General features: G+C 44.6%; 1 protein-coding gene across 2 annotated transcripts in view; it reads left to right on the top strand.

Moving 5' to 3' along the window:
- SCAPER (S-phase cyclin A associated protein in the ER) overlaps positions 1 to 27605 on the top strand; it is a 3246499-nt gene that overhangs the window by 792925 nt on the left and 2425969 nt on the right. For both annotated transcript variants that reach the window (XM_078685236.1, XM_078685237.1), the window contains exon 10: positions 19342 to 19572. In XM_078685236.1, the coding sequence (XP_078541362.1) occupies positions 19342 to 19572 (231 nt within the window). The remainder of the gene's footprint in view (positions 1 to 19341; positions 19573 to 27605) is intronic.

Raw genomic sequence — 27605 nt, 5'->3', positions numbered from 1 at the left:
GGCAGCTGTGCAAACGGCTTCCGTAGCTGCCGTCACCCGGTCAAAAACAAAAATAGACAGCGAAATATTACAAGCTGTCAGCGCTTCAGAAAAGGATTCGATAGAACCACTCCCTAAAGGCTTTCCAGTAAAATACTCATACATAACTGATGCAAACAATGTTCCTTTTGCTCGAATCCCTGGAGTGGGGGATAGGGCAATTCCAAACATGGAACATAGGTTAGGACTAATAATAGCGGCACACGAAGGGCTTGCTTCTATTCATGCTGGCGTCTCAGCCACAGTATCATTATTAAAACAGAGATACTGGTGGCCACAAATGAGAAGACAAACTAGGAACTATGTTCTAGCATGTGAAATATGTCAAAAAATGAAAGTATCAACGGTGAGACGTCCAGCGCAGACGCCCCTTCTAATCTCGGATAAACCATTAGCCTGTGTTTATCTAGACCACTGCGGTCCCTTACAAAGGGATGGTAACTATAAATATATCTTGGTTGCAGTGGACTCATGCACGAGATTTATATGGATGTGGCCCCAGCGAACGGCTGACGCCAGAACTGTTATAAAAGATTTGCGAGTCTTTATCGGCACATACGCAATTGGCATGCTGCATTCGGACAATGGTCCTGCTTTTAGCTCTCGGGCTTATAAGGAGGCCATGGTCAGCATGGGCGTGCAATTGCGGTACTCTTGTCCATTTCACCCTGAGGGGAACGGAATTGTTGAAAGAAAAAACCGTGACATAAAGCAATCTATAACGGCAAAGGTATTAGGTTCGGGAGCTGGGTGGGTCAAACATCTAATAAGTGTCCAACGTAGTCTAAATAACTTGCCAAGAAATTCTCTGAAGGGATTCAGTCCGTACGAATTATTATTTGGAACTAGAATGATTATCTCTGACCTCGACAGTCAGACTTCAGTGGTTAAAGAAAAAAGCTTTGATGTCAAAGACCGTTTGGCTATTTTGCAGGACTTAAACAAAACAAGAAAAGACCTGAGCAACATACAGTTGAAACAACAGCCAACAACCACTGAAGAATCACCACCTGTCCCAGCAAGACCTGTCTGGATTCCAAAAGTCGGGGATCTAGTCAGGGAGAAGATCGCGGTAAAGAAGGAATTTGGGCCTTCTTACAGAAAAGCAGTTCCTGTCTTGTCTGTCAACGGGACAAGATCAGTTGTACTACCGCCACTTGCTGGTAAAAAGGAGAACCGAGTTGTATCCATCGACCTGGTAAAACCACAACATGTGGCCGATAACAAACAGTAGGCCAAGTGGACTCCCAATAAGTAGCAGAACACCAAAGTTTGCTACCAGTACAGAGGTCCTAACAAAGAGGCTCATCACATTCGAAACGCCTACAGAAGAACAACAAGGACTATGCAACAATGCAATAGAACTCAGACCTCTGACAACCCAAATAAAAACATTTAGCAGAGACACACCAATCTACAATGAAGTACCAAGTGACAATGCAAGAAACAAAAATCCTGAAGCAATTGGAACAATTGACAGAACTGCATCCGGGTACTTCATCAACTTCGATGATTCCTCTGAAGGCTTCAGTGAATCAAAGACACAGCCATCATCAAAATCCTTTAAAGACAAAACTAAGGAACTTTTGAACCAACTGAAAGAAACATATCTGATTTCTCCATGGATTGAATTCTGGGTGGGTTTTGGTGCATTTATCCTCATACTTTGGCTCATCATGGTATTTACTTTGGGACGCTTCATTGAGGGAAAATATGCTAAAATGGACACAGCAAGTCAGAACATCAACTTGGTCCTCAAACCACACACATCTTCACACGTCGAGAAAAGAGAACTTTCTTCAGCCAACTTCACAGCCATTCCGATACCTGGTGGGGTAGCCTGGGACAACACTGACTATGAAATTGATGGTCCGGTCGAGATCCTGAAATACCCACACCAAATCAAGATCCCCTTGAGTGACTTTGCGAAACCAAACTCATTTGCTGATGATTGGGACTTCGAAAGCATTAATAACATGATGTCTGACTTAGTAATGTCTGCTAAATTTACAAAACATGATTATTTGCAAGGTTCTACAAATTATGACAGTATGTATTGCTATAACCACTATGGTAATCACTTTTTACATAAATCTGCACAACCTAGAAATGTTTTAAATTATAATCAATGGGAACATTGTGCAACACCTCCAAAAGGGAGCTCAAGAACCGTTTACGACAAATATTCATATTTTTCAGGTTTTAACACAAGTAATGCTGAAACATTTTATTTTAAAATGTCAAACAAGACAGGGATGAAAACCATGATAACCAACACAAAATTGATATATTCAGACTCATTCTTCGAAAAAATGAATACTTTTGGATTTGATTATTGGGACAAAAATGTTGATTTGAAAAGTGTTTGGGGTACAAAAGATTGGCAAGTACAGGGTTTAGAAGCTTTGTTTAGAGCCTGCATGATCCCAGAACAAATGATATTTTTAAATGACACTGTTCAACAAACCACCTGTCTTGGCTTAGCCAAAATCAAAGATTTAAATAAACCGTCTATTCCAAAGCCAATAATGTTTAGCAATAACTCTGTAACAGATGAAGAGATAGACGTAAACCATATATTAAACCAAAACAGAACACATCCTGATTGGAAACAATGGTTGATCTGGCCCACAGATACAAATAACTGTCAAGATAGATTCCTGAATAAAACACAGGGTTTCAAAATGACCAGGCCAGACCCTAGATATCCCCAAAGACATCACCCAGGGATAATAACAACCTACAGTGTGGGCAAATTATGCCTTCAATGGCTACAAACTTCCACACTGCCTGAAATTAAGCAACACCTAACTTTACTTACTGATGGTGCTGACTTGCGTGATTTCATACTGGGACCACGCAAACAGCGTCAAAAGCGTTTCATAGCAGCCTCTGTATATGCAGCATACAATGAGGCCTGGAAGGTTACTCAAATTGAGACAGCAGAGAGAATACGGGAAATTGACCGTATTAATTTGGAAAAATCACTTTCTGTAGTGGACAATGGGTTAATGACTCTGTCCTCCAGAATTTTTTCTTTGGACAGCATTGTGTCTTCAGCAATCGACATATTATCGCAAGACTTACTGTTATTACAACATGGTCAGTCACAATTGCGTTCTATTGTACAGCTTGGCTGGACGTTACAAAATCTGCGTTCAGGCTATGTGCCTTGGCGTTTAATCAACACAACGTCACTATTCCAAATCTTTAACCTTACTGATAGACAAATCGGTATGGCGCAAAAGGGTGCTGATTATACAATCTTGAGCATTGAAAAACTAGAAAGATTACCAATGACAATGTCAGAACGACCTGTCAGTGAATGGATAATCCACGGAATCATAAATATTCCAATCTCAACCTTCAGGTTTCAATACTGCCAAAAATATATACATGCTGGCATGTACGAGAAATTGGGAAAGGGGTACCTTAAAACAACTTGGAACCTGCCCTATTCACATGCATGTGTCAGTAATAAAGGACAGAAAGTGTTTCTTAGTGGCAACAATTGTGCTATGTCACTAAGCGGCACGCTTCTGTGTAACGGAATTAGTTTGCATGGAGCCTGTGAAGGGAATTCATACAACCTTTCATGTCACCAGCAAGGCGCACCTGCAACTGAAATAGAACCATTCTTTCAAAGACTCTGTAATGGGAGTTACATTCTTATTGTAGACCACAAATGTTGTAGTCTTATGCCCGGGACTCCTTATCTAGTCACTACGACTGCGAAGGTCAAGTGCTGTGGACGTTCTTTGTCCCCCAGCTCCTTTCCAGACAGGGAGGCAAGGGCATGGCCCAATTTGAAAATTACTTCTATTCGAATAGATACTTTAAGCAGAATGAAAACAGTGCTTCTTCAGACGCCTACAAGGCTCACGTCATCAAAAGAAACGTATGATCTACAAGTCGCAAGGACGACTGCAGAGATACATACATTATTATCGACTAATTCCCCCGTACATTTCGCGGAAATCCTGAGCGAAATCTTAAATATTTCTGATACCACTGGGGTCTCAAAGGTATTTAAGACAGTATTTTCGATGGCATTAACACCATTCAAAGCCATACTGGGTATTTTTCCAGATTTCGTCCATTCGATTTTTGGCGGACTTCCCCTGATCCTGGGACTAATTGCAGGAATCCTATTCTTGGTCCTTATTTTTCGTTATGGCAACCCATGTCACAGATCAAACTCTCGCGACAATGGAAGATACGATCCTAGCCATTGGATACCGGGACCGGATATCAAAAATCCTGGGACTCTCCCGGCTTAGAGACCTAAACATGACTTGGTTTCTATCATTTCGACCAATGTGGCAAAGGTGTGTTTTACCTGGACTAAGGTGTCTGCTATGCGGAGAAGAATGCGTGTTAGACACCTGTCTGACGCTACAATCGGATGCGCCAGTGGATGCAGATACATTGTTGGTTCCTACCAAGGTTCACGCTTTGTGCTGCCCTCAAAGGCTGCCAATCCTGATGACGGCATTCGTGGAATCTTCACCACTACGATTGAGGAGTAGTGAAGTTCAAGATGAAAGCAGCATCGAACAGGTACGACCTTCTGTCAGCAATGCGAATCAGAATGTCAATGCAGACAATCATGCGCACGAATGCATGGTTACACCTATTTCCGACTTAGTGGAACTTTCCCATGAAGCTGTTGACAGTTTTTTCGAAAGCCTTAATGATATGATGTTCTCTCCAGAACAGAAATAGAGACTTTTGAGCAAGCTCGCACACGGCGTTCCCTGAATTCGGCCTTCAACTTTAAAAATAAAGTCACATGAACAATTTTTCCCACCAGTTCACGGACAGCAATTTTTTAGCAGCCCAAATTATTTTTTACAAAATTTTCGGGACACTTATCTTCTGCTTAAAGTAAGAGACTATTCCTAGAGAACTAAGATTTCTATTTTTAGATACTTTATAAACTTTAGTTGCCCGCTGGGATGTTCACAAATATTTTATTATGTGATGAAATGGTCTCGCACTTCCTTTCTGTATAGCTATGTTAAGAGCCATTTCATGTGTATTTCTCATATACCAAATAAGCAATAATGCATACCAATGCGTGTTTACTTTAGCGTTTAATTCATAGCTTAAGTGCATACAATATATATGACTGCAATTTTTCAGTATATTTGAAAATTTCAAAATGCATTAATGTATTTTGGGGTGGTAAGGTATACACTATACTCTATAGTATGTTGTACTATGTTATACTATGCATGGATTAGTAAATATGACCATAGTTAGCGTGGAGTGGGTGTCATGTATTCCTATAGGTTCTGAATCGATCCCCCTATTCCTGACCCTATTCTGGTTAAACTAACTATCAAGTTAACTAACAGTCAGCCCATGAGGCAAGAAAAGCCCCCATGATGCAGATACCGTTATCTGACGCAGTCACACTACGGCACAGGAACGTGTTATCTGATTAGGTCATAACGCTTGAGATCTAATTAGACAAGCGACATTCCTCCAGCCCCTGATAAGGCATACGACGTTCTCATAACAAATCAAACCTATGACAACCTGGAAAATCCGTGCGGCCATTGTTTTGATTTCACAGAGAACTTTAGTAAAGAATGTGCTAACGAGCAAGTCGTATGACATCTTTATTGACGTATCTATGTCCATCCTTACGTCAATCTCGGCACCTTTAAGGTATAAATATTACCGATCTTGCCCTATGCAAACACACGCGTGGTGACGAGACGGAGCAGCCATACTTGCCGAAGCCGAGAGCAGAAGCAGACCCCGCTGGCAGCAGCCCTGCCTTCCTGACGCGCTGAGAGACGCGCTGCTATCTCAAGCCGAGAGACCCAGCACCGGCGCTTCTGGGCAGCCCTCGCAGGCAGCCTGGAATATCGAGAGCAGAGAAAGAGATACAATTCCTCATTCATCCTAACTTCCAGGTACAGAACTGAATAACCCCTCACAGAGAATTCTTTAGTTATTCACTTGGCAAAAACAAACTTAACTTAAACTGTAACTTTCTATTCCCGCCCACGCATTAGACTTAGGTCGGGTACACGGGGTAGGCGTATTTAGAAACACCAGTTGAGTACGTTTAGTCAAATGTATATGTGTATGTAAATATATTTTAATCATTTTAAACATCATATGGCTCAGAAACCATATCAATGTTTTTACAGTATTATTTTATACTATTGCTTTTAATGTATGCACTTTACTTAACTATAAGTATTGCAATAATATCGATCCATTTCTCTTGTACGAGAAAAGAGACTGATCAATAAATAACACCTTTTTATTGAACACGCCCGTCTCTTCCTTTTCTCTACAATCTGATGAGACTAAGAATGCACGTACTGACTGAGTAAAATAATTGCCTTGTGCTCACACGACTCTCGAGATTGACTCTTGATTAGGGGAGAGCAAAGTTGTCATGTTCTATGGTTGTCAGAAACTAAATCCCTTCTTGTCTAATCAGGGGAGTTAATTCTTTCCTGAACATTCGAGAAAGTTTCTAGCGAACTCTGAGCTACGCTGGCAAACCCAAAACTTAAGTCTAGTATCGACAGTAGTAGACCTAGTTAACGTCTGGCCTAGGCCTTTACTGCTGTAGGTATTATTCCAATGCGCAGAGCCTATTGGGAAGATAGGAACTACACTACACTTCTGCCTGGCTCTCAATGGATGGATGGATGGGCGGCGGGCGGGGGCGATGCGGCCAGGGGCTCCAGTGCAGCTTCTGCGGGCGGGTGCGACGCGGCCAGGGGCTCCAGTGCCGTCCATCGCCTCTTGTACGCCATCAGCAAGCGGAGAAGCGGCCAAGAACACTCTGCGCCTGCGCGGAAGTGCGTGCGCCCGCCTGACGTCACTTAGAGGCTGAACCTTACGGTAGGCAGTATCTTGTTTGCTCCGGCTGTGGTGAATATCCAAGACTAGAAATATCGCATTGCTATTGATTTAGAGGTTCAATGTTCATAGTATGCCTTACATTTTGTATTGCTGAAAACGTAAAGAGGGTATAGATGCCACATAGCACAACAGTGACTTAGAGACATTATGCTACTTCAATTCAGTCAATGCAATAGGTCTCGCAATTGTGAGAGTTTGAGCTATTGGCATTGTAAATGACAATGCCTTATTTTATGTTTTAAAAACTAACACGTAAATAAAAGGCATTGCCATTTACAATGCCAATAGCTCAAACTCTCACGATTGTGAGACCTATTGCATTGCAAATGCTTGTTTTACATTCTCTTTGTGTTGACAGCACTGCCTAAGTACTGTTTACATGCTATTAGAGGACTGAAGTGTTTTTGTTGGAACTATTTTTGTTGGTGGTTGCTTGCTTACATTATGTTAAACATGTATGCAGTGCAGTGTACTTGTACTAGCGTACAATCTACTTGCTTTATATTAATGTGAAAGGCAACTTTGAGCAACATGCATGTGTGCCCAGCTCGCTTGTTTATTTAAAGATACCCGTAGTCTACTTTAACTGAATAGCAGTGCTTGCAATATTATTATTTTTGTTTGTTTGTTGCGTGTTATTTATTTTGCACAAAAGGCCGAGATAATTACGGTTTGCGTGTCTAATAAGTATATAGACAACTTAGTAACTTTCTAATACTGCACAAGTTAAATGCCCCAGTAGTATTATTTTACTGCCGTGACGTTTGCAAACATTATTCTTACTTTTCAACAGCGCACACACCACGCTTTCACTGCTTGACGTTTGCTCTGTTGAAAAGTAAGAATTTGTGTTTGCAAATGTCACGGCAGTGAAAGCGCAGTGTGTGCACTGTTGAAAGGTAAGAATTAATGTTTGCACACGCCGCGCTTTCACTGCTGTGACGTTTGTACTTTTTTAGCACACACCGTACAGACAAGGCGCACGTACTAAAAGTAATGTCCGATTTCAGTTGTGGGCGGAGCCGTGAAAGTGAAAAGGGCAGTCACGCAGCAACCCTTGCTGCTAATCCCTAATGTGGTATGTGGTTTAGAACCGTCTCCTCCCTGGGAGTTTGCATATCCGAGGAAGTGTTTAAATCACATGCCACCACTCAGGAGTTTGACCTGCCTCTCTTTCTCCACCTTAATTCACTGCCCTGCCCTTTGTGACGTAGTTAAGTTTATAACCGGGGCGGTGCGTGTGGACAGCCTTTGAGCCACTGGTCTGTTTAGGCTCCATTGTTACCATCTGTGAGCGCAGTTCCCCGTTTGTTTACTCAGGCTGTGCTGTGCTTGCTTTCTCTGGAGACACAGCTGCTTCTTTATTGCTGTCCTGGGTTTAGTGTCTTGCTGGATACTTATACACGCAGACACAGGGTGATAGGTCACAGCTTCTTTATTCATGTCCTTCCTCGTCGTGGTTGAACGGCTAACTGCCGTCCCTAGCCCCAGCTCCTCCCTTATCGCCCGCCCTCGTCAACCCTCGGGCTGGTCCTAGTGCCCTACAGCTGTGGTCACTTGTGGACATCATTACATCTCCCCCCTCTGTAACAAATGAAAGAATAAAACAAAATAAAGTAACACAGCAAATAGTTTGCACCTCTTCTTTCCAGTCATTACTGTCTCTACTTCTAGTTCTTCAATCAGGCGGGACAGTTTTGTGATGACCCGTCTAGGGCGCGATTGGAGATCAGCGCTGTCACGCTCACGCTCGTCGTTGGTTTCTATCAGTGTCTGACTGTGGAGTGGTAGCGTCTCTTGTTCTCTTTACTCTACTCTTGGTTCCGTCAGTAGTTCCTTGACATTGGGGCGGCACTTCTTAAAGTATGTCCCGTTACCGGTAGTTTGTCTCCCGTCAGCCTCCGCAGTGATCATAGTTCCGTTCTGTTGTATCACTCGGTATGGTGCTGGATGCTTTCGTGGATGTGCAAAGTTGTGTGAAGGAGAGTCGGGAGTATTCGTCCATGATGACTAGGACATATTGACCCGACTTGACTGGCCCAAAGAAGTCAATGACAATGTGTTGCCAGAAACTCTCCGGTAGTGGAGACATTTTGTAGTGGTGCAGGGGGATCTGGACTGCTCACCAGTTGACATTGCGGGCAATCTTACTCATCTTCAGTTTCTGAGGTGACTGTGGAAAGCTCAGCTTGATGTCGGCATTCCTTTTGTGGCTCTTGTTCGATTGACGCTTGATCTTCTTCATGAGGGGATGTTGTTCTGGTTCTCTTCCGAGCACCCGCATGTGATTTTGCTTCTTGTTGTCTTGTCCGGTTAAGGGCAGCACTGCGTTCCTGTGCAAAGCCACGTATGCCAGACAGTAAGGATCTAGAGAGACCATCTTAGCTTGGTTCGGGGACTCATTCGCTGCCTCTTGTTGTCTCACCCACTCGCATTTGGGACTGGTGAACCCTTTGACCGTCTGGGCATGTGCATGTTTCTCTCTCATCTGATGATGATCTGCCTCTGTTAACGTGTCTGGCTTTCCTTGCAGAGTGACTGGATAGTCCTTTCCCATCCGGTGAGTAATGTCCACTATAGCTCTTTTTCTTCTGTAGGCTCTCTTGGTCAGCCTCGCTGACCCCATCAGTGGTGAAGGTATATTGTTTATGTCTTGAAGTACCTGTGACTGACATGACAGGTTGTCTTGTGGAGTGATTGGTTATTTAGAGACATTAGTGTGAGATACGTTACTCTTGATGGGAGGAACGTCCTTTTGTTCTGTGGTGTGTTCAGGTTGTTGACGCCATGGCCGTCGTCGGGACCATGACTCGGTCGACTCGAGGGATCGAACAGACGTCTTTCTAAATCGGAAGAGTCTTTTGTCGATTTCCTTTGATAACGTTCCTTTGAGTGTGTCTTGAATGGAACGTTTCTGAAACAAGTAGGTCGTGACGAGCTGCTCCTAGAGTCGGAGTTCTCTTTGGGATATTTCTCCGGGTATCTTTCTCGGAGTGACTTGGGTGTCATCCTACTGGAGAGGTTGTTTGATAACCACATGTTTATTTCTTGTGTTTGATCCCTAGGTATTTTGTCTCTGCCTCTCTCGTGTGATGATAATGGCCTCCTCTCCGTTTCTTCATTGTCTCGGATGTCGTGGATGCGTTTGTCTTCCTCTTTCCGGTGTCGGAGTGAATCAGTCCGGCTTATGCAGTTTGCTTCTTCTTCCCGCTTGTTCTGTGCACTGACATCTGTGTTGCGGGTGTGATCGTGAACCGATTCCCAGTGTTGACGTGACTGGTCCAGTCTGCTACAGTTTGCCTTTCTTGCACATCTGTCTGGTCCATTGGTGCGATCTGTCCCACTTGATAAGTCATCTGCTTCACAGTCGGTTGCACCATATGTTGAATGACTCCTTGAGGTTGATTAGCTCCTTGAGGTTGAATACTTCCTTGAGGTTGTCTCAGTGGAGCTGTCGCAATCCTGGATCATCTCAGTCTTTTGTGTTGTTGACTCAGAGTATTTCATGTCACTTTGTCTCTCCCAATGTCTTGACTCTGATCTGCCTTCACCCTCCCCGTTTCTGGTTTTGTTTGTTTCTGGGGCTTTATTCGCAGACATGAGAGATGTCTCTTTCCTGGTATCTTTGTGTCTTCCACTTAGGTGCACTTCTTTTGATATTTCTCTTGCTTTGACCCGCTCTCCAGCTTCGGCCTTCTGATGATTTCCTTTAACGACCAATGTCCTCGAAGGATCTTGTGCTTTGTAGTAGAACTTGAACAGCCTTCGATTACCCGGAGTCGAACTGCGTCCTCATTTGTAAATGTGTTGAAGTGGCAGCATTGTACCAGACTTTGCAACCGGGTGATGAATTTTGGCAATGATTCTCTTGGTTCCTGACGTGCTGTGTTAAAGGCGATGCGTTCATGATCCACATCTTCCTTTGCATTGAAATGGGCGTGTAGTGTCTCTTGGAGTCTTTCATAGGTCTCTGTGTCCTTTTCAGAGAATGTTCTGATTAAGCGTCGGCCCTCATGACCCACCAGCTGGAGCAGTAGTATCAGACATTTTCCATCTCTTCGCTCACCGGTGGCGTCCAGAAAATCGTCAAGTCATTCCAGCCACCGGTTCCATTTAGGACCCAAACTCTGAATGTCAGTCTGTGTCACTTGGGGTGGCACTTCAATGTAGGGATTGGATCGTTGTGTTGCTTTTCCCACCGCCATGAGGGAGGAAGATTTTGATCTGCTACTGTCACAGGACTGTTTCCTTTGCTTCCCGTCTTCTTTGCTGACCCTCTTCGGCCGCGATCCTTGGTCTAGTCGTTTCCTTCCAGGTTGGTAAGATCCGCAGCTATCTCGGTATGATTCTGGATCGTTTATTTTCTCACCTTCTTTATTTTAATTATTTCTCTTTGGTACTTGCCTTTGCTCGTGCTTGTTGTGTTCCAGACCTGCATTTGCTTGTGTTTGTCGCATTCGAGATTTGCACTGTCTTGTGCTTGTTATGTTTCTTTATTGCTGCTTACCGTTGTCTTCATTTATGTCTTGTATTTGCTTGTGCTTGTTTGCTGCTTATGTTGCATTTACCAATGCTTGTTTGTTACTTATGTTGCATTTACCAATGCTTGTTTGTTATATCTGTTGCATCTACCAATGCTTATTTGCTGTTTGCCTCCTCTGCCTGACTTAAAGATGGCTGCCGATGGTCCCTCGCAGGGGATTGGACACTGCTGCCTGACTTCAAGATGGCCGTGCGGGAGTCTCGCTTCTGGCGAGATTTCGGCCGTTTTTCTTTCTTTCTTCACCGGAGTCACATTTACTCGGCGTTTCCACTCACCGCTTGCAGCCAGGATCCACCGCTGGAGTCAACGGTCAGGTGGGGCAGCTTTCTTTTACTTTTGCCGCCGGGGCGGGCTCCCGGTGGGCACTTTGGATGGGACGCTCCAGCCTCTCCACGTGGGGCGAGCTCCTCCGTTTCTTCCGCCGCGGGAGTGGGCTCCCGGTGGGCACTTTGGATGGGACGCTCCAGCCTCTCCACGTGGGGCGAGCTCCTCCGTTTCTTCCGCCGCCGGGGTGGGCTCCCGGTGGGCGCTTGGGCAGCACGCTCGAGCCCTCTACACGTGGGGCGAGCCCCGGGCGGGTCGATTACCGCCGGGTTGCTGGGGTGGACGCCTCTTCTATGGGGACGTGCACCGAGTTAGCCGCATCCCACCTTCGTCGCCAGATGTAGTGTCTTGCTGGATACATATACACGCAGACACAGGGTGATAGGTCACAGCATCTTTATTCATGTCCTACATCGTCGTGGTCGAACGGCTAACATCATTACACTGGGTGCCTTTGATCACAAAATGTTGCAATACAGTGGAGTACACACGTCTGAATGCATTTGTAATAATATATTACATGCCTCGCTCTGTTCTACTTTTTGCTGTTGTACGTAGCATTATCAGAGCGCTAAGCGTAATCACTGGCTGCATTACAGACGGACGCATTCATTTTTAGGCACAGGGAGTTTGAGTGATTGGCCAAGCTTTCCATGAGCACTAGTGGGTATCGACTGACAACCTCCTTTCCGCACCATTCTGCAAGATACTCCTGTCACCTGTAATTACGTTATTCCAGCCTTTGTTAAGATAAGATAAAAACAAACATACACTAACCTGCTCCTTATAAAGCAGGAAGAAAATAATTAAAATTTGTCTGTAAGAAAAATGTACGCAGCGTCTGCTAACTGTATTCCTTCTTTAGACTTGAAGAACGTATTTATACTGTCTTGTTCTACTATCTTGTATTTGTTATTGTTGTTTGCATGGGACATTTAGATTATACAGTGTTTGTTTTTAGCAGTAAAAGCTATTGCTGCCCCCACGAATATTTTGAAAATGCAGCTTTTGTTTTTACCGTGTTGTACAAATTGTTCCTTAAGCTATATCAACTGCTGTTTTGGAAACATGCATTTTAAATAAAATGTTATAGTTTCTGTTATTTGGAAAACATGTGAAGCATACAGACCTTAGTATATATTTAAACCCTAAGCATGTTTTTTCAAGGTTCCTAAAATGTGTTATTTGTAAACACCTATTTTTTTAACTATTAGCAAGCACCTCCACTACTCCTGGGGGACCTTTCTAACCTTCAGCTTTTTGTTTTAATAACAGTTAAATCTGTTATGACGTACAGTTGGCGTGACTGCATAAATGTTAGTGTTCAACCCCTTGCAGTCCAAAAGGGTGTTTTTAGTTTGGTGCCCCATAGACTCTCTCTCGTGGCACTTTACCCATACTTTTATTAATCTCAAATACCGTTCCTGTGTCCTCTCGAGGTGTTGGTTTTTGTTTGCATAGTGCACGGCCGGGAGATACAGGCTGCAGTGGGGACGCTGCCTTGCTCTTTGCTTTTTTAGGTCTCGCCTGTCGTTAGCAGCGCGCATGCGCTGCTTTTGCCATGCAAGGGCTTCTTGGAATCGATACTAATTCCGAAAGTTAGAGAGGCGGACTTGAAGCCCCTCCCATCTTTTCCATTCGCTGGCGTCAAATATGCTGGCTCCGGATTGAAAAGGAGGCTTACTAGTCCCTCCTCGTTACCGCCCTGCCCATTTTTGGTCCCGCCCACCGGGATTGGATCTCTCACATGCGGTGTAACACATGCCCTATATTTTTCGCACAGCGGCGAAAGCTTTTTTTTTCAATCTGCGTTGAACAATAAATGTTAATATTATTGTGTGCCTGCATATCGTCGTTAGGTGGTTCGAGGTTGTTTGGGCTTGTTTCCCTAAACATCGTTGGCTACACTGTGGCGTTTCCCCTCCTGTCATTCACGGGAGTCAGCTGAGCTCTGACACAGAGAAACAGAAACTTCTTCAGTGAGGAGCGGAGACATCGTGAATCCGCTAGTGAGCATCCACCTGGAGATCGTGGTGGCCAGCCACTACGTGCTGGAGTACCGAGGTGCTGGGCTTTCGTTCGAGACCTGCACGTGCAGTTTAACCCCTACAGCGATCATCAGAGAGCAAAAAGGACAGAGCCGAGCAGATTTTGCTTCCCAAACGTAACGCCTGGGTTTCACCTTCGTAGTACCCCTGTTGCGCAACTCCATCCCAGTACTCACCCAGGAGAGATTACTGATACCTCACTGTAACGCAGAGCCTCCAGCATTACTTCAACTGTACTTGCATTTCATACCTCTCTGTATGTAGCAGCCAAGAGCTACTCTGTAAACTGTGTGAGATAGGTGGCTTCTTCATGCAGTTGTAATCATTAAAATAGCGCTTTATATTCTGGAGCTTGTAGTTTCGCCCTCCACCGCCCCCCTCTATTAGTTACGGGACACAAAGCCTGTACATGCAAAGTACTATATACCAACACAGAAGGAGTTAGAATTTTTCACACGTTATAGGGGCATTTGAAAACCCGCATTATAAATGGCGTGCTTTACATCTCAATATACCCTGCAGTGTTTTTAATGGGCAAGTTTGAACAAGTAGTCTGCACTTCTTTCATGTGAATAGGAGATTACCTGCATTTCTTAGAAGGGCGGGCAGGTATGCTCGGATTGTAAGTGCCAACACTTTTATATTCTCATTTCAAGCTCCGACACAAACGCCTTTGATCGCAAGTGTGATCTGTCATTGTTGGGGACTGACCCCTGTACGAGGCCTTTGCCGTCAGTCGTTTTTCAATAATATTGTGATAATCGCAGTGTTCCAAATGTCACACCATACAAAATATTATTTGTTGGTTGCCTAAACTCCATACATAATCGCTCGTATAATGGTTGTGTATTTGAACGCATGGCCAAACATGTTTTCACTCGCATTAAAGTTTTCTTTTCTTTTACGGAACTGAAATAAAATGGTTCCATCGATTTCCACGCTGAAGAAATGAAAGTGAAAGTAAGTACCCGTCTAGCGCAAAGCTCATAACGCTGTCTGTGCGAACTAGCAGGAAAAGGCAAAGATTGAACATTAATAGGTTAAAATATCACTTGAGCACTTAGTAACAATAGACATAGAAACACTAATCCATAGCTGCCAAGGTTTTAGATTGCTATGTGTGACATTATCATAATATTGGTGTAATTATGAGTGACATTTCAACGACTTTCTTACAAGCAAAATCAAGCAATTTAAACTAGTGCGATTTACCGGCCTTTATCAGTGACCCTCAAGTCTTCATTACCACTCTCTTACATGCTTTTGTTTTGTTTTATAGCACTACTCGTATCATTGTAGGGTGTAAAAGCACATTACATCACACAGAGATAATGAATCCCACATGTATAAATCAGTGTACAGCAAATGTTACACTAGATTATTAATTTGTTGCAGGAATCTTAGTTCCTCACTGAACCATACCCTCACGTTTTTTGCCGGACTCCCCATTGATTTAGGTATGGGGTAACCCACCGGCCAAATGTCCTCTCTGAAATTCAGGGGGAAGGATCCATAAAGGAGAACCTCAGATTTCTCCTTGTTGCATTTCAGTTGGGCCTGCGCTAACCATTTAAAAACTTCCGCAAGAAACTTTTTGGCAGTGATCAATGAAAGATCAGTTTTCTTCCACGTGAAGAGGAGCTGGGTATCATCAGCATAAGCTATGATCTTAGCAAAACGGAGTTACGAGATAAAGCTTAGGTAAATTTGGCTGAGGCATCGAGCAATAAAGACAGCAAGGCCTTTTGTAGGGTGGTGCACGCCCCTCTTCTGCAGGATCAGTGGGACACCTCTCTTGATACTCATATAGATGAATCCTCCTGGCTCTCTCACTTCCAGAGTATCTGCAATGTAGAGAAGGATAGTGCTATAAAAAAAACCTGTAGACTCGATGATTGTTCACTGAGGGATGGAATCCTCGTTGGAGGAAATTGAGCTTGCACTGTCTCAGTCGCCTGCCTTAAAGGCAGCGGGCCGGATGGGGTTCTCTGGATATTTTTTTTTTAACACAAAACTTTATGGACTCCGCTCTTGAAAACAAGTTTTTAATGCTGTTTCTAAAGTGGGACCTCTAGTATCTTAGAAACAATTGCTGATCATCCATATATATCAGAAGATGAATCCCATGAATCTGGCAAATTATCGTCCAATCTCTCTACTGGATAGCACTGCAAAATTAATGGGGAGATTGCTCCTAAATAGACTGAAGGAGTGGGCATTCGCCAACAATGTATTACCTGAGACTCAATATGGGTTTAGAAAGGGGAGGGGTACAATCGACCAAGGACTCAATCTGGTCTTACTTGCAGCAAAGTATGTTTGCGCAAAAAAGGGCCAGTTTTATATGGCTTTTGTGGGTTTGCTTGTTACCAGATCGAGAACCTTTGTTATGATAGGGGGACTGGGAAGGAAAAAGTTTATTTAATTTCATCTAGATGGGGGCTCTTTGAAACTAGTAGAGTCCTTTATGTATCTAGGCCTCTTCTTTGATTCCAAACTTAACTGGTCCGCTATGGTTTCAAACAGAATCAATTTTCTGCAAAGAAGCATAGTTGCCCTGTGGAAATGTGCCTCTAAATTGGGCAAAAAGAGAAAGGGTAGAAATGTATCTGGCAAAATCTGTAGCCATAGCCACCTATGGGGCAGAAATTTGGGGCACAGCTGAAGTGGGTACTTTGCAGAAAGTGGAGGATAAGTTTGTTAAAAAGTTGCTTTTGGTTAATCCGCTTGTTCTAATCTGATTGCCCACAAAGAGCTTGGCCTCCCTTTTATTACTGACACAATCAAACTAGCCCTTCTCCTCTTATGGTTGCGTATCTGGAAAAGGGACTCGGTTGGGTTGAATCAAGCTGTAATAGAAGATATAACTAATCTTGACTGAGACAATAGTATTCCCTGGCTAGTATAGGTTAGGAAGTTTCTCACAGATTTAGGCCTAGCTTTTCTGTACACAACACCCTGCAAATGCTTGTCTTTCTCCAAGACTAAGCTGAGAGAGGCTTTTATTTAAAAAATGCGAGTTAGAAAGATGGCAACGCAACCAAAGCAAAGTCACGGTTATATTCTACCAAACTCTGCCAGAGTGCCCACTGGACATGATGCATATCTCTTTTTTGTTAGTAACAACATGCATTGATATCGTTTAACAAGGATGAGACTACATTTTTTTCCCCTGATGGCAGGATACCCAGCTCATGAACATTCATTAAATAATTTATCGCCATTTCCTTGTGATGGCCTGTCTACTCAACAATGTCCTATATTTAATTTTTCTGTTTTTATAAAATGTAAAGGAAAAAATATATCCTCCCTTTGATGACAAAACTTAAGTATTTTCTTTTTGCAGTTATTAATTCCTTGGAAACCCCTTGTATCGGTTTCATGATTGCACATTTTTACTCAGTCCTTCGGACTAGGAGTAGTTCTACAGATAGGGGTGTTGTTTTATTTGATCATTCTTGTTAACCTGTCGTCAATTGCCCAATCCCTGAAAATGAATTGCTGTAAGTTTTTAAATATGTTAACTAGAATTTTATATAGAATAAGGAAACGTGTACGTAGGGGTAGTGCCATCTAAATTGCCTGTTGTAATAATCTCTTTTTATAATGAATAGCTGTATAGCAATGAGGTAACTTGTAAATATTGTTTTTTAAGGAAAAACACACAAAAAATCAACTGATATAAAAAAATTATCAAATTGCACTGTGAGAATTATTTGTACTTTTATGCAGCCAGTAAATGCGAATAAAGTTATTTTGATTTGATTGATTGACTTTACATTATAGCCAGTTCTGGTTCCTGATTATGCTTTCCCACAAGGCAGCGATGGCTATACAAGCATTCTTTTTCACTGGAAGCACACACCTAATAGAATATACCTAATATCAGACTAATTTATATATATTTGTGCTGTTGTGAAGTGCAGAAGGAGGAATGCTATATCCAATTACGATCCAGGAGATGCGAGAGTAAAACACCTTATGATCACCAGAAAGGGCTAGATTAGAAACTTCCAGAACAGTGAATATAAATGTGCAAGTTGTCAGAATATCCAATTCCCTCAGTAGTATGTTTTTATTTAATGTGCACATGTAGTATGTGGAGCTATATGAAAGCTGAGCTAAAGTGAGCGTGGTATTCATTAGGTAATAATTAGGTTAAATAATGGAAGTACAGTTATTGATGTCTACGCTGTTCGTATGAGGTTCATGGGTGTATTAGTGACTGTTTTCTATGCGTTGATGAGATATTGGTGTTCAGTGTCTCAAGGTGATGGTTACAGGTTTGGATGCCAGTTGCCAGCTTATCTTATCTTTATAGAAATCCAATTATTAACACAGCCTGTATCCCCCTTTGCCGAATATTAGTAGATAAAAGGCTAGCAGAAGAGCTAGTTCAGCTTTTGCAAATGTAGTAGCGTGATTTTAGACTTATTTTAACAGAAGTAGTTGAGCTGGCATATTATCTGATAGTACACATTTACATTTTCTTTGACTCGAGAGAGTTAAATACGTTATATCAACTGTGGGTCCTTACTCGCCAACATTTTCTATTTCTTACATTTCTCAAATGTTTAATGCAGAAAAACTGATCATTAGGTTACTACAACTGTGTCATGGATTTGTTTCTGGGATGGGCAGAAAGACCCTGCTGATTTCATATGTTTGTATAGATCAGAAACAGACCTCATATTCAGTACATCCTTTCTTTCAATGTTGCAGAAAATGATCTGTATATGTATTGCAGCCTAGCATTTCTATTGGACCTTCCTACCCCTTGGCGTGGCCCCAAAACTCTTTACCATTGGCCAGGTGAAGTGTTACTCCGGTTGTTGTGTTGATTAGAAGAAGGTCTTAGGTGTTTTGTTAACTCTAATTTGAGTGACTGAACATTGTGCCTAATGCCCCGAGATTTGCTCCAGACTTAATACAGCAGCATGTAGCAGTGCCCCATGCCTGAAGCCGTATGCAAAATATGTTTCCCGAGGTGTTTTTTCAAGCCACCAAAAATGGTTATTGACTTAGGATTTGAGGTCTGCATTGCCTTTCTAAATTCTGGGTAACTCTTAAATGATCTTCTAAATGAATGTATGCATACATGTTGCCCGAGACTGCTTACTAAACGTAGCATAGTGGGTAAAAGTATAGTGCTCCAGAGAAAGATAATTGAGAGGATGGGGTGATGCAGCAGATGGAGGGTGGTTATGGGAGTTTGGACTAATATTGTAACTTCAGATTTACTAAATGTTATTTTCCCTGCAAAATGATATGTTATGATATGTAATATATGTAATGATATGTAATGTAATGTAATGTAATGTAATGTAAAGATATGTAATGATATGTGTCATTGTGAATATTTATATTGTTACCGCTGTGTCTTTTTTTTGTTCTTTGTAGTTGCGTACACCTATGAAGTTGGTTTTAATGTGAGACATTAGCTTTAGGGTGATTATCTTCTTTGACCAAATGTTACAATTTTTATCTCAGTTTACAGCACACCATTCGCTTTGCGACTTTGGGCTCTCCTTGAAAGAAAATGCTACCCTGCCAAGCTCTGAAATCCCTGTGGTTCTCATAGATCCTGTATCTACTACCAATAGTGTAGAGGCGGAGTCATCACTTTCATCCTGTCATGATGATAAGGATCTGGCACACAATGTACATCTCCTAAGTGAAATGGACCCCTCGGACCTTTCAAGTGCAAGTGGTGCACGCTTGGTAAGAACACTTGGGAATCATTTTAGATCTTTACCCTTGTTATGGGGTGCTGTCAGTATGATTTTGAATGGGTTAGTTGTGGAAGGCCATACTTTAAGACCCTCCTGCCTCTAATAAGTAACATAGTATTGGAATATCAAAATCAACCAAGTTACTTTCTTCCTCCCTCTTACCTGGTTAAGAAATCTGCTTCTCAGACAGATGAAGCTGGAGGAAAAATTTAAAATGTGAAATACAGTTACTATTATTAGTATTAATATAGTTAACATTTTAAAAAAAAAACTGTGCTAACATTCGCCCTAAGGTTAGGTGTATGTTGGATTCAGGATAGGATCATTTTTTATGCATGAGCTAGTTTTAAAGTAATGGGGTGTTATTAAGGGCCGTTTTAATTTACAGGTACATGTGGGTCGAAATGTGAGGGTGAAAGTAAAGAAGTAATCGGGTCAAGTTTATGGGCTTTTAAATGTTAGCGATGAGGTATCAAAATGCTCAAAACACAAAGTGATCGATTAAAAGAAATAGTAACTGAAAGTAAACAGTGGCTTGTTTAGGAATACACTAAATATAAATAATATTTAGAGTTTCTTGTAGATTAATACAAAGAGGTGGGTCACAGGTGCAGCATCTAATTACTTCCCTGTACTTGATAAGGCTTAATTTAAAAAAAGAAGGATGAAAACCGCAACCCGTAAAGGAAGTTTCAACCAACTATGAAATATTTTCAGTAAGTTTGCACACTAGTTGGTGCAGGAGTTTTTGTCTGAGGTTTTAGAGCTTGGATTTTTTAAGATTCGAGGCCTAATACCCAGCACCTGTGTAGTGTAAAAAGCTGTAGGTGAAACTTCGAAATAATTCCTATCCATCTTTAGAGGAGACTCTAGTTCGAGTCAGAATCTAGAAAACTATAGATCATATTAATATTATTATTATTATTTTCAGCTTTTTACTGCATTAATGTGACCAGAGGAAGCTATAGTGTGCACAGGCATGCCACTGGGAAACACATTTAATGAATGGTATTTGGACGCAAACTGTTGTGTGCAACAGGTGTTTGTGGAATGATAGTAAATTGTTTTCTTGGAAGAGATGTGGTGGTAAAGAGTTCCAGAGGGTATAGCCTTGTTAGTGTAGTGATCTTTCAACAGACCATTTAAGATTAGGCGTACATTTTTAGATACGATTTTGGGAAACTAACTTTAGGCTTCTAATTGGGGAGTGCAGAGTAAAATGTAGGTAAGCTAGACTGGCGATGAGCCATGAATCCCTTTCTGAACCACAAAAAGGGTTTGACCTTTAGTTGACTAGCAGCCAGATGAGCGATTTTAGAGTTAGGACATAGTGATAAAAACCCTGCAGGCTACAGATGAGTGAAGCAGCTGATGAGGACTCAGTTGCTATGGTTGATGTAAGAGAAGGCAACAGATATGGTGATGGAAAACCTCTCTTGATTTGCAGATGTGGTAGGATTATATGGCGATGGAAAAAACACCACGTTTGATAACAGCTTTGAAATGAGTGGGGAAGGCTATTCTTGTTAACATTAGTTCCCATTTTTCTGACAGTTAGATGGAGGGCCAACGGTTGGGAGACAATTAGTTGTCAGAATTTCTGGTGACTTAGTAGCAAAGAGGAGGATCTCGGTTGTAATGCCATTAAGGCATAACCAATTGTTCATCTTCAGTGTTTGCACCTTTTTGTGGCACTGATGACATCAACAAAGAATCCGAGTTTCCATGATTCTCCTTGACCTGCTCGGAATGAGAAAGAATAAAGTGTCTTGACACTTTGGTACCAGAAGAGTACCTTGGCGCATGTCACGTTTCCAAGTTAAGTCTTTTTCCCACTACTAGGGGCACAAAGTGATTTGGTAGCTGAATCAGTAGCTGATGATGGCAGTGCATGCTACCAAAATTGTCTCATTCCTTTTTTGATTCTTTTAAAGTGTTTGTGCTTAATGTATGTGGAAAAGAGAGGAAGACCTACACAAGTTGTTGATTTTAAGTCACACACAAGTAGAACATATTAATTTCCAATTCTTGAATTACTTTTAAACAGTCGACAAACCCCAAATTGTAAACAGTGTACCAATGGGTGTGTAAACAATGAACACACCCATTGGTTTTAAGAATTGAAACCATATATCTAAGGTGATAAACGTACTTTTGTGGTTGCTAAAACAAGGTAGCATTAAGTGTGGATTACAGGTCCTTGGCTGGAAAAGCCCTCGTATACTTTCTTGCCTTTGATTGGCCCTACCGGTTATGGACTTGAGGTCAGAAGACTGTCTTGGAGTGAGAGGGCTTGAGAAAAAGTTTATCCTTGGCTTGCAGTGGATCATGTACCTCTTCTTATTCGACTCTTTTTTTCCATATTAGTATTTCACAGTGCACAACATGGAATATGACTTTTGGTTAATGAAAAAATAACTCTTTATCTTCGATTATGAGCATCTTGTGGCAATCTGTTTTACAAACATATTGAATAAATGTACCGAATTACACACTCATTCTTTTCTAGACACCAGTTCAGATGTCTACTAGAGGACATAGAGACAACACCGATAATTACAATGAGGGTGAGGAGTCTATTCATTTCAACGCACCTTGCAGAATTACTGTTACCATGGAAACTGTCAAATTGTAATCTCCAGGGTAATCTTTTAGCTCTCACTTGAAAGGAACCTGCAACTCTTTTGTAGGGTTTAGGACATACAGGTTTGCAACATGGCACTGGGGCTCAATTTACAAACCTTACAACTAACCTTATTGGCAGGCAATCTAAATGTAATTGCAAAAAATGGACTGCATCTACCACAAGTGTCTCCAACCGGTAAATCACAAGCTACCTCGCTGTCCCCTCCAGAGTGGCTCGTAGCCTTGAGTTCATTTTTCAATAAGGCTGGGTCAATAAAGTGTTTGTATTTTTCTTTTCAAATTAATGAAGCCTGTGTTTGTTTTAGTCAGACCTCCTGAGCTTCAGATATCAGTGCCTGAGAATGGGCAGTGCTGGAGTCTGTTTTTTGGACCATGGTAGGGGCACAGAGGTGAAGGACTGATGTATTTAACTCTTAAATACAACTTGATGTCAACTCAACATTGGAACGTGAGAACAGAATGTTTCTGAATGCTTTTAACTGGGAGAAAATTAAAATGAAAAGTTAATTGAATGATTGAGTTTACTCCCAAAGGGTTAAGGAGGACTCCACTTAGTCTTTATTCTATTGGAAATATAAATGGATTTCAATTTGGATATGGTTACAAAGCACCTTGTTGGTTAAGCACCATGCATTCAGTCTCCACATCCCACAGCCAGATGGACCTACATTGCCAACCAGAAGTTCAATGAGGAAACGGTCGGACAGAGTCCTTGGAAGAATGTGGGTCACATATAATAAATGAAAATCAAACTGCGATATGAAAAGCAATTCAAAGAATGTGAGTTTTGTACTCCTGAAAAGAAAGTATAACACCTCAGGAAATGGTAGCATGTTTGCCATAACATCTGCTGATCTTCCACGCCCTAGTGAAATAGTCATGAAGTAAAGCGGAACCTGTGTGGGGCACAGTGCAATGCTATTTCTCTCAAGTTGTGAATTCATTAGCCTATTAAAGTTGACTCCAAGTCCCAACAATCCCTGTAGTGCCTGAAGCAGTATTGTGCATAGTATTTCCAGGAAGGTAGAGGGCTGCTGGTGCACATATATTGAGACATGTCAGTGTGTGTCCCTCCCATGTTTCTGAAAACTTTAGTTACCTCCTTGAGTGTCCCACCAAATACATTGGACTTAGAAGGGAGAATATCTTCTAAGGTGAATGGTGACCGTTGACACTCTAGTAGAGCTTAATTGGTACCCTTTGTGGAACCAATACTGTCGCAGGGTATGGTTTCTGAAGCAATAAAACACAGAGTGCAGCAGTTTGTAAGATTGCCTCTATTCGAATGTGGTTGTTCCGCCCATTACCATTCCAGGATATGAATTTCAACTACAACTGCTGTTTTACCATAGTTATTTATCCATTGTCAAATGGTGTGAGACTGGTTAAACCTTTTAGGGCCAAAGACAGGACCACTGCTCACTAAAAGATGTGCAGAACCAGTCAAAGCGTCTAAGACTCGAAGGGGAGGGGAAGAGCGGGGGCAAAGATCCAGCATGCGCACAGCTGTTGGGGAAGTTATCATGCACACAATTAAGATGAAGCTGGTGGTGCCCTTATCTCCATACGTATCCCACTTGCCCAAATGTGCACGTGTCAGTGAGCCGCTTCATCACCACATGCCTAATAGGAAGGGGGAGGACAGCCACAGCCGATCAATAGTAATGGTCTGGAAAAGGGGGCAGCAAATGGCTTAACAGTATTAATTGAGGCTGTGCCACCTTCTCAACCACACCTCTGTGCATCAAGACCACCTGTGCTTACACTTCCCTGAAACAGCTCCTGAGCCACATGGATGCATATCTCAAGGGTTCGCAGATGATAGGCCTCGGCAGTCCCTTCCCCCTACCCCCCCACACCTACTCATGGGGGACATTGCTCTGTCATCAAAGGCTGTTCGTGTTGGGAATAGCTCCTGCTGCAGCTGGGCACTTTCTCACCCAGTGTCACAAACTCCACAACCAGTTTGCCTGCCGAACATCCAGATAGGCCAGTCCCACTTCTGGAGTGGCGCTGGGATTAACCAGATGGCAGTGTAGTCAACCACAGACCCTACAGCGCAGGCTGGTCCCAGGGTCAAGATGGTGGCTCACTGTAGTTGGCCCCACTGAGTGGACCATCCGGCCACGCTACTTGCAGAACGGGTTACTAGCAGAACGCTGACAGAAAGAGACAAGTATTCATACTATAGATGTAAGATAATGACCTTGAGTATCCAGAATGTTGAAGGATTTCATGGGCGCCCATTGCAGCCCATTCACAATGTGGCTTCCATTTTAGTCTTCCAGGCTATGCCCCTGGTAGTCCTCTTATGGGTTTGAATTGGTATAGATGTAAATGTAGTGACTAGGACTACAAGTTTGGAGTGACCTGGTCTATGAACAGTACTGCACTACCACAAAGCAGTGTTAATCAAGTCGATCTAGTAAATGGTAGGATATATACTGATGTCTTTAAGAAGAGTGAAGGAATTCGAGCTGTGCAGTGAATGTTTGATCTAAGCTTGGCAGTAGTGTTAATCATTTAAAATTGAATACGTGGGCGTGGCCAAGATGTCGGCCTGATCGGACGTGCCTTGTGTGGCTCCCCGGCCCTGATCCCCTTAGCACGGCGCTATACTCTAGGATACCCCCAAATACCCTGCATTTACCCTGCTTTGCTGGGGGGTGCGACTCACGACACCCCCGAAGTTGAATTTCGGAGCCGCCGAGGCCCCCGCTGTCCCGCAGCTGCGCCCACGGACGAGACCGGGAGCCTGGCCTCATGGCGGCGCACGGAGGAGCTTCTCCGATGAGCTTGGCGGAGATGGGGGGCGCTGCGGGCTCCCGACGTGCCTGAGACGGCGGGAGAGGACGTCGCCCGGGCCCAGGAGGCGGCCCTTTCGCGGATGCCGGGAGATCCCTGCAGCTACCACTGTCCGGTGAGGCGAATCCCCGCAACTCTGCCCCCCGGCTTTCAGGCCTACGCAGCATTCCACCGGGATCTCCCCCGGCAAGCGGGTACCCGACGGAGTCTGCCGCGCTCCCCCCTGCCAGCTACCCGCGAGGCGTGCCCTGGCCCGGCTCTCCCTCCGGGGGCCGGGTGCTGCCCAGAACCTTACCCAGAACCCTCACCCGAGGACGGCGGCGGTGCCTGACGGGGCTGCCTGCTGACGCCGGCTCCAGCTCCACGCTGCACTCGAGCCCCCGGGCCGGGGCCTGGCCTCGCGGCGCCGGCTCTATCGGCGCTTGAGGGGATACCCCGCACCACGCAGCAGCTCTGCGCCCTCACCTCTGCCTGGAACCTCACTCCGCCTGGGATCACCGCCCTGGGGCTGGGCCATCGACGGCTGCTACTGGGATCCTTGCGCTGGTGCGGAGCCTGTGCCTAGGGGCAGGCCACGAAGTGCCTGAGGGGCCCATCCGGCGGCGCTGATACCCGAGCCCTGCCGCGCCGAGGCTGGTGCCTGCCGCCTCCTGCCTCCACCTCCCGGCCGGCCCCCCTGAGATCGGCTGGGGGCCCTGCGGGTGACGCTCGAGGTTCGGCGGGCCTGATGCTGGAACCCGGGCTTGGGGCTGCTCTCGTACGCCTGGGGAAGATCGCCGACTCCGGGGCTTGCGGAGCCTGCAGCACGGATGCCGCCCCACTGACGGACCCCCCTTCACCACACTGAGGGGTCAGACCTGCCCTCACTACCCGTGACGGCCCACGCGCCTCTTCAGCCATCTCTGCCCTGGGATTGCCGCGAGCCCCCGGCACGGACGTTCCCCCCGGCCTGGACACGCTGCCTGCAACGCACCCTGGCCCTGCTGCTGCGGAGCTTCACCCAGCCCGGACATCTTCTCTGCAGACACACCGGCAACTTCGCCCGACCACACGGCTCTCTGCTGCTTGCACCCCGCAGTTTCCCGGACCACGTTTGCGGCCTCTGGGCTTACCTACCATGGCTCACTCTAACCGTAAAGGGAATCGGAATATTGTGGACTTAATGCAAAAATCTGCATCGAAAGCGGAGAAGACCCAAACGGCTGCCTCCCCGAAACCTCGGGCGAGCCCCGAGAACCAAGAGGATGACACTACCCCCATCACCAAGGCCTTTCTGGCCTCCCTCTTCAACACCTTGAGGGAGGACTTCCAAACCCTAAAACAAGAACTCGCGGGGGAGCAACGTGAGCTGCGCCGGGACCTGGACGGTCTGGGTGAGCGGGTGGCTTCGATGGAGGAAGCGGATAGCGCACACAGCATGGAGGTGGAGAGGCTGCAGCAGGAGATCCTTCGGCTTCAGGACCAACAGGTGGACCTGCAATCACACTCAGAGGATCTCGAGAACCGCTCCAGGCGGAACAACATTAGGATCCGCGGAGTCCCTCTGAAGGCCGAACAGCCTACTCTGGTTGAATACTTACAGGAACTGTTTAGGGACATATTGGGTGAACCCCATGACTTCATGATACGAATTGATAGGGCACACAGAGTGGGCGTGGCGCGCCGTGCCCCGGCCCCCCCGCCGGACATCTTGGCTTTCCTCCCGGATTTCCCCATCAAAGAACGCATCCTACGAGAGGCCCGGGGTAAACAACCTATCCAATTCCGTGGCGTGCCCGTAGCCCTCTTTCAAGATCTTTCCTCCATCACGCTACAGAAGCGCAAATCCTTCCGGATAGCCACCAATTTCTTAAGAGACAATGGTGTACCCTACTCCTGGGGTCACCCGTTCCGCCTGATCTTTAAGTGGAAGGGTTCGCTTCATCAACTCCGATCGCTCCAAGACACCTGCGCCCTCCTGAACATTGAACTGCCTGAGAGTCCCGGATCCGGGAACACATCCCCACACAGATCGCAAGATGACCCGCCCCGGCGACCACGGGACGGCTGGCAGATGGTGCGCCGGCGGCGCTCCCCGAGGAGTGTCTCGAGGCCGGATCCTGCCACGGTCGCCCAGGAGCGGGAGGCAGCAGTGCAGGAGGTAGCAGACAACACCGCGACGGATCAGTAAGACACTGTGACTTTGGGGGTTTTCTTTCAAGCTGCACTATCCTGGGGTGTCGGGTCGGGGAGCTGCCTACTCGGCCGCTGCCATGGTACCCCTACCTATGACTTTCTACGGACCTGTGTCACACACGTTTAGGCCCGAGACTTTAACTAGTTCTAAGTTTGGGGACTGTTATTTGGTTAATTCTGGGGAGAGGGAGGTGGGCGGAATGGGGACTGGGGACGCCCAACCTGTTGGGGTTAGGGAGGCTTCTGGGGGAAGGGGGGGTAGGGGGGACGAGGGGGAAGGAAGAGGTTGTGGGAGGGGCGCGGGGGTGGGGACCAGTATGCCGGGGACTCTACAAAATGCTCGCACGCTAACCATGTCTTTTCAAATGCTGCTGCACCAGGTGTTGTCTTACTTGC

The sequence above is a fragment of the Lissotriton helveticus genome, chromosome 3_2, assembly GCF_964261635.1.
Source record: "Lissotriton helveticus chromosome 3_2, aLisHel1.1, whole genome shotgun sequence".
Classification (NCBI taxonomy): Eukaryota; Metazoa; Chordata; class Amphibia; order Caudata; family Salamandridae; genus Lissotriton; species Lissotriton helveticus.
The sequence above is the reverse complement of the archived record's forward strand: the minus strand, read 5'-3'. Positions and strand labels throughout refer to the sequence as shown.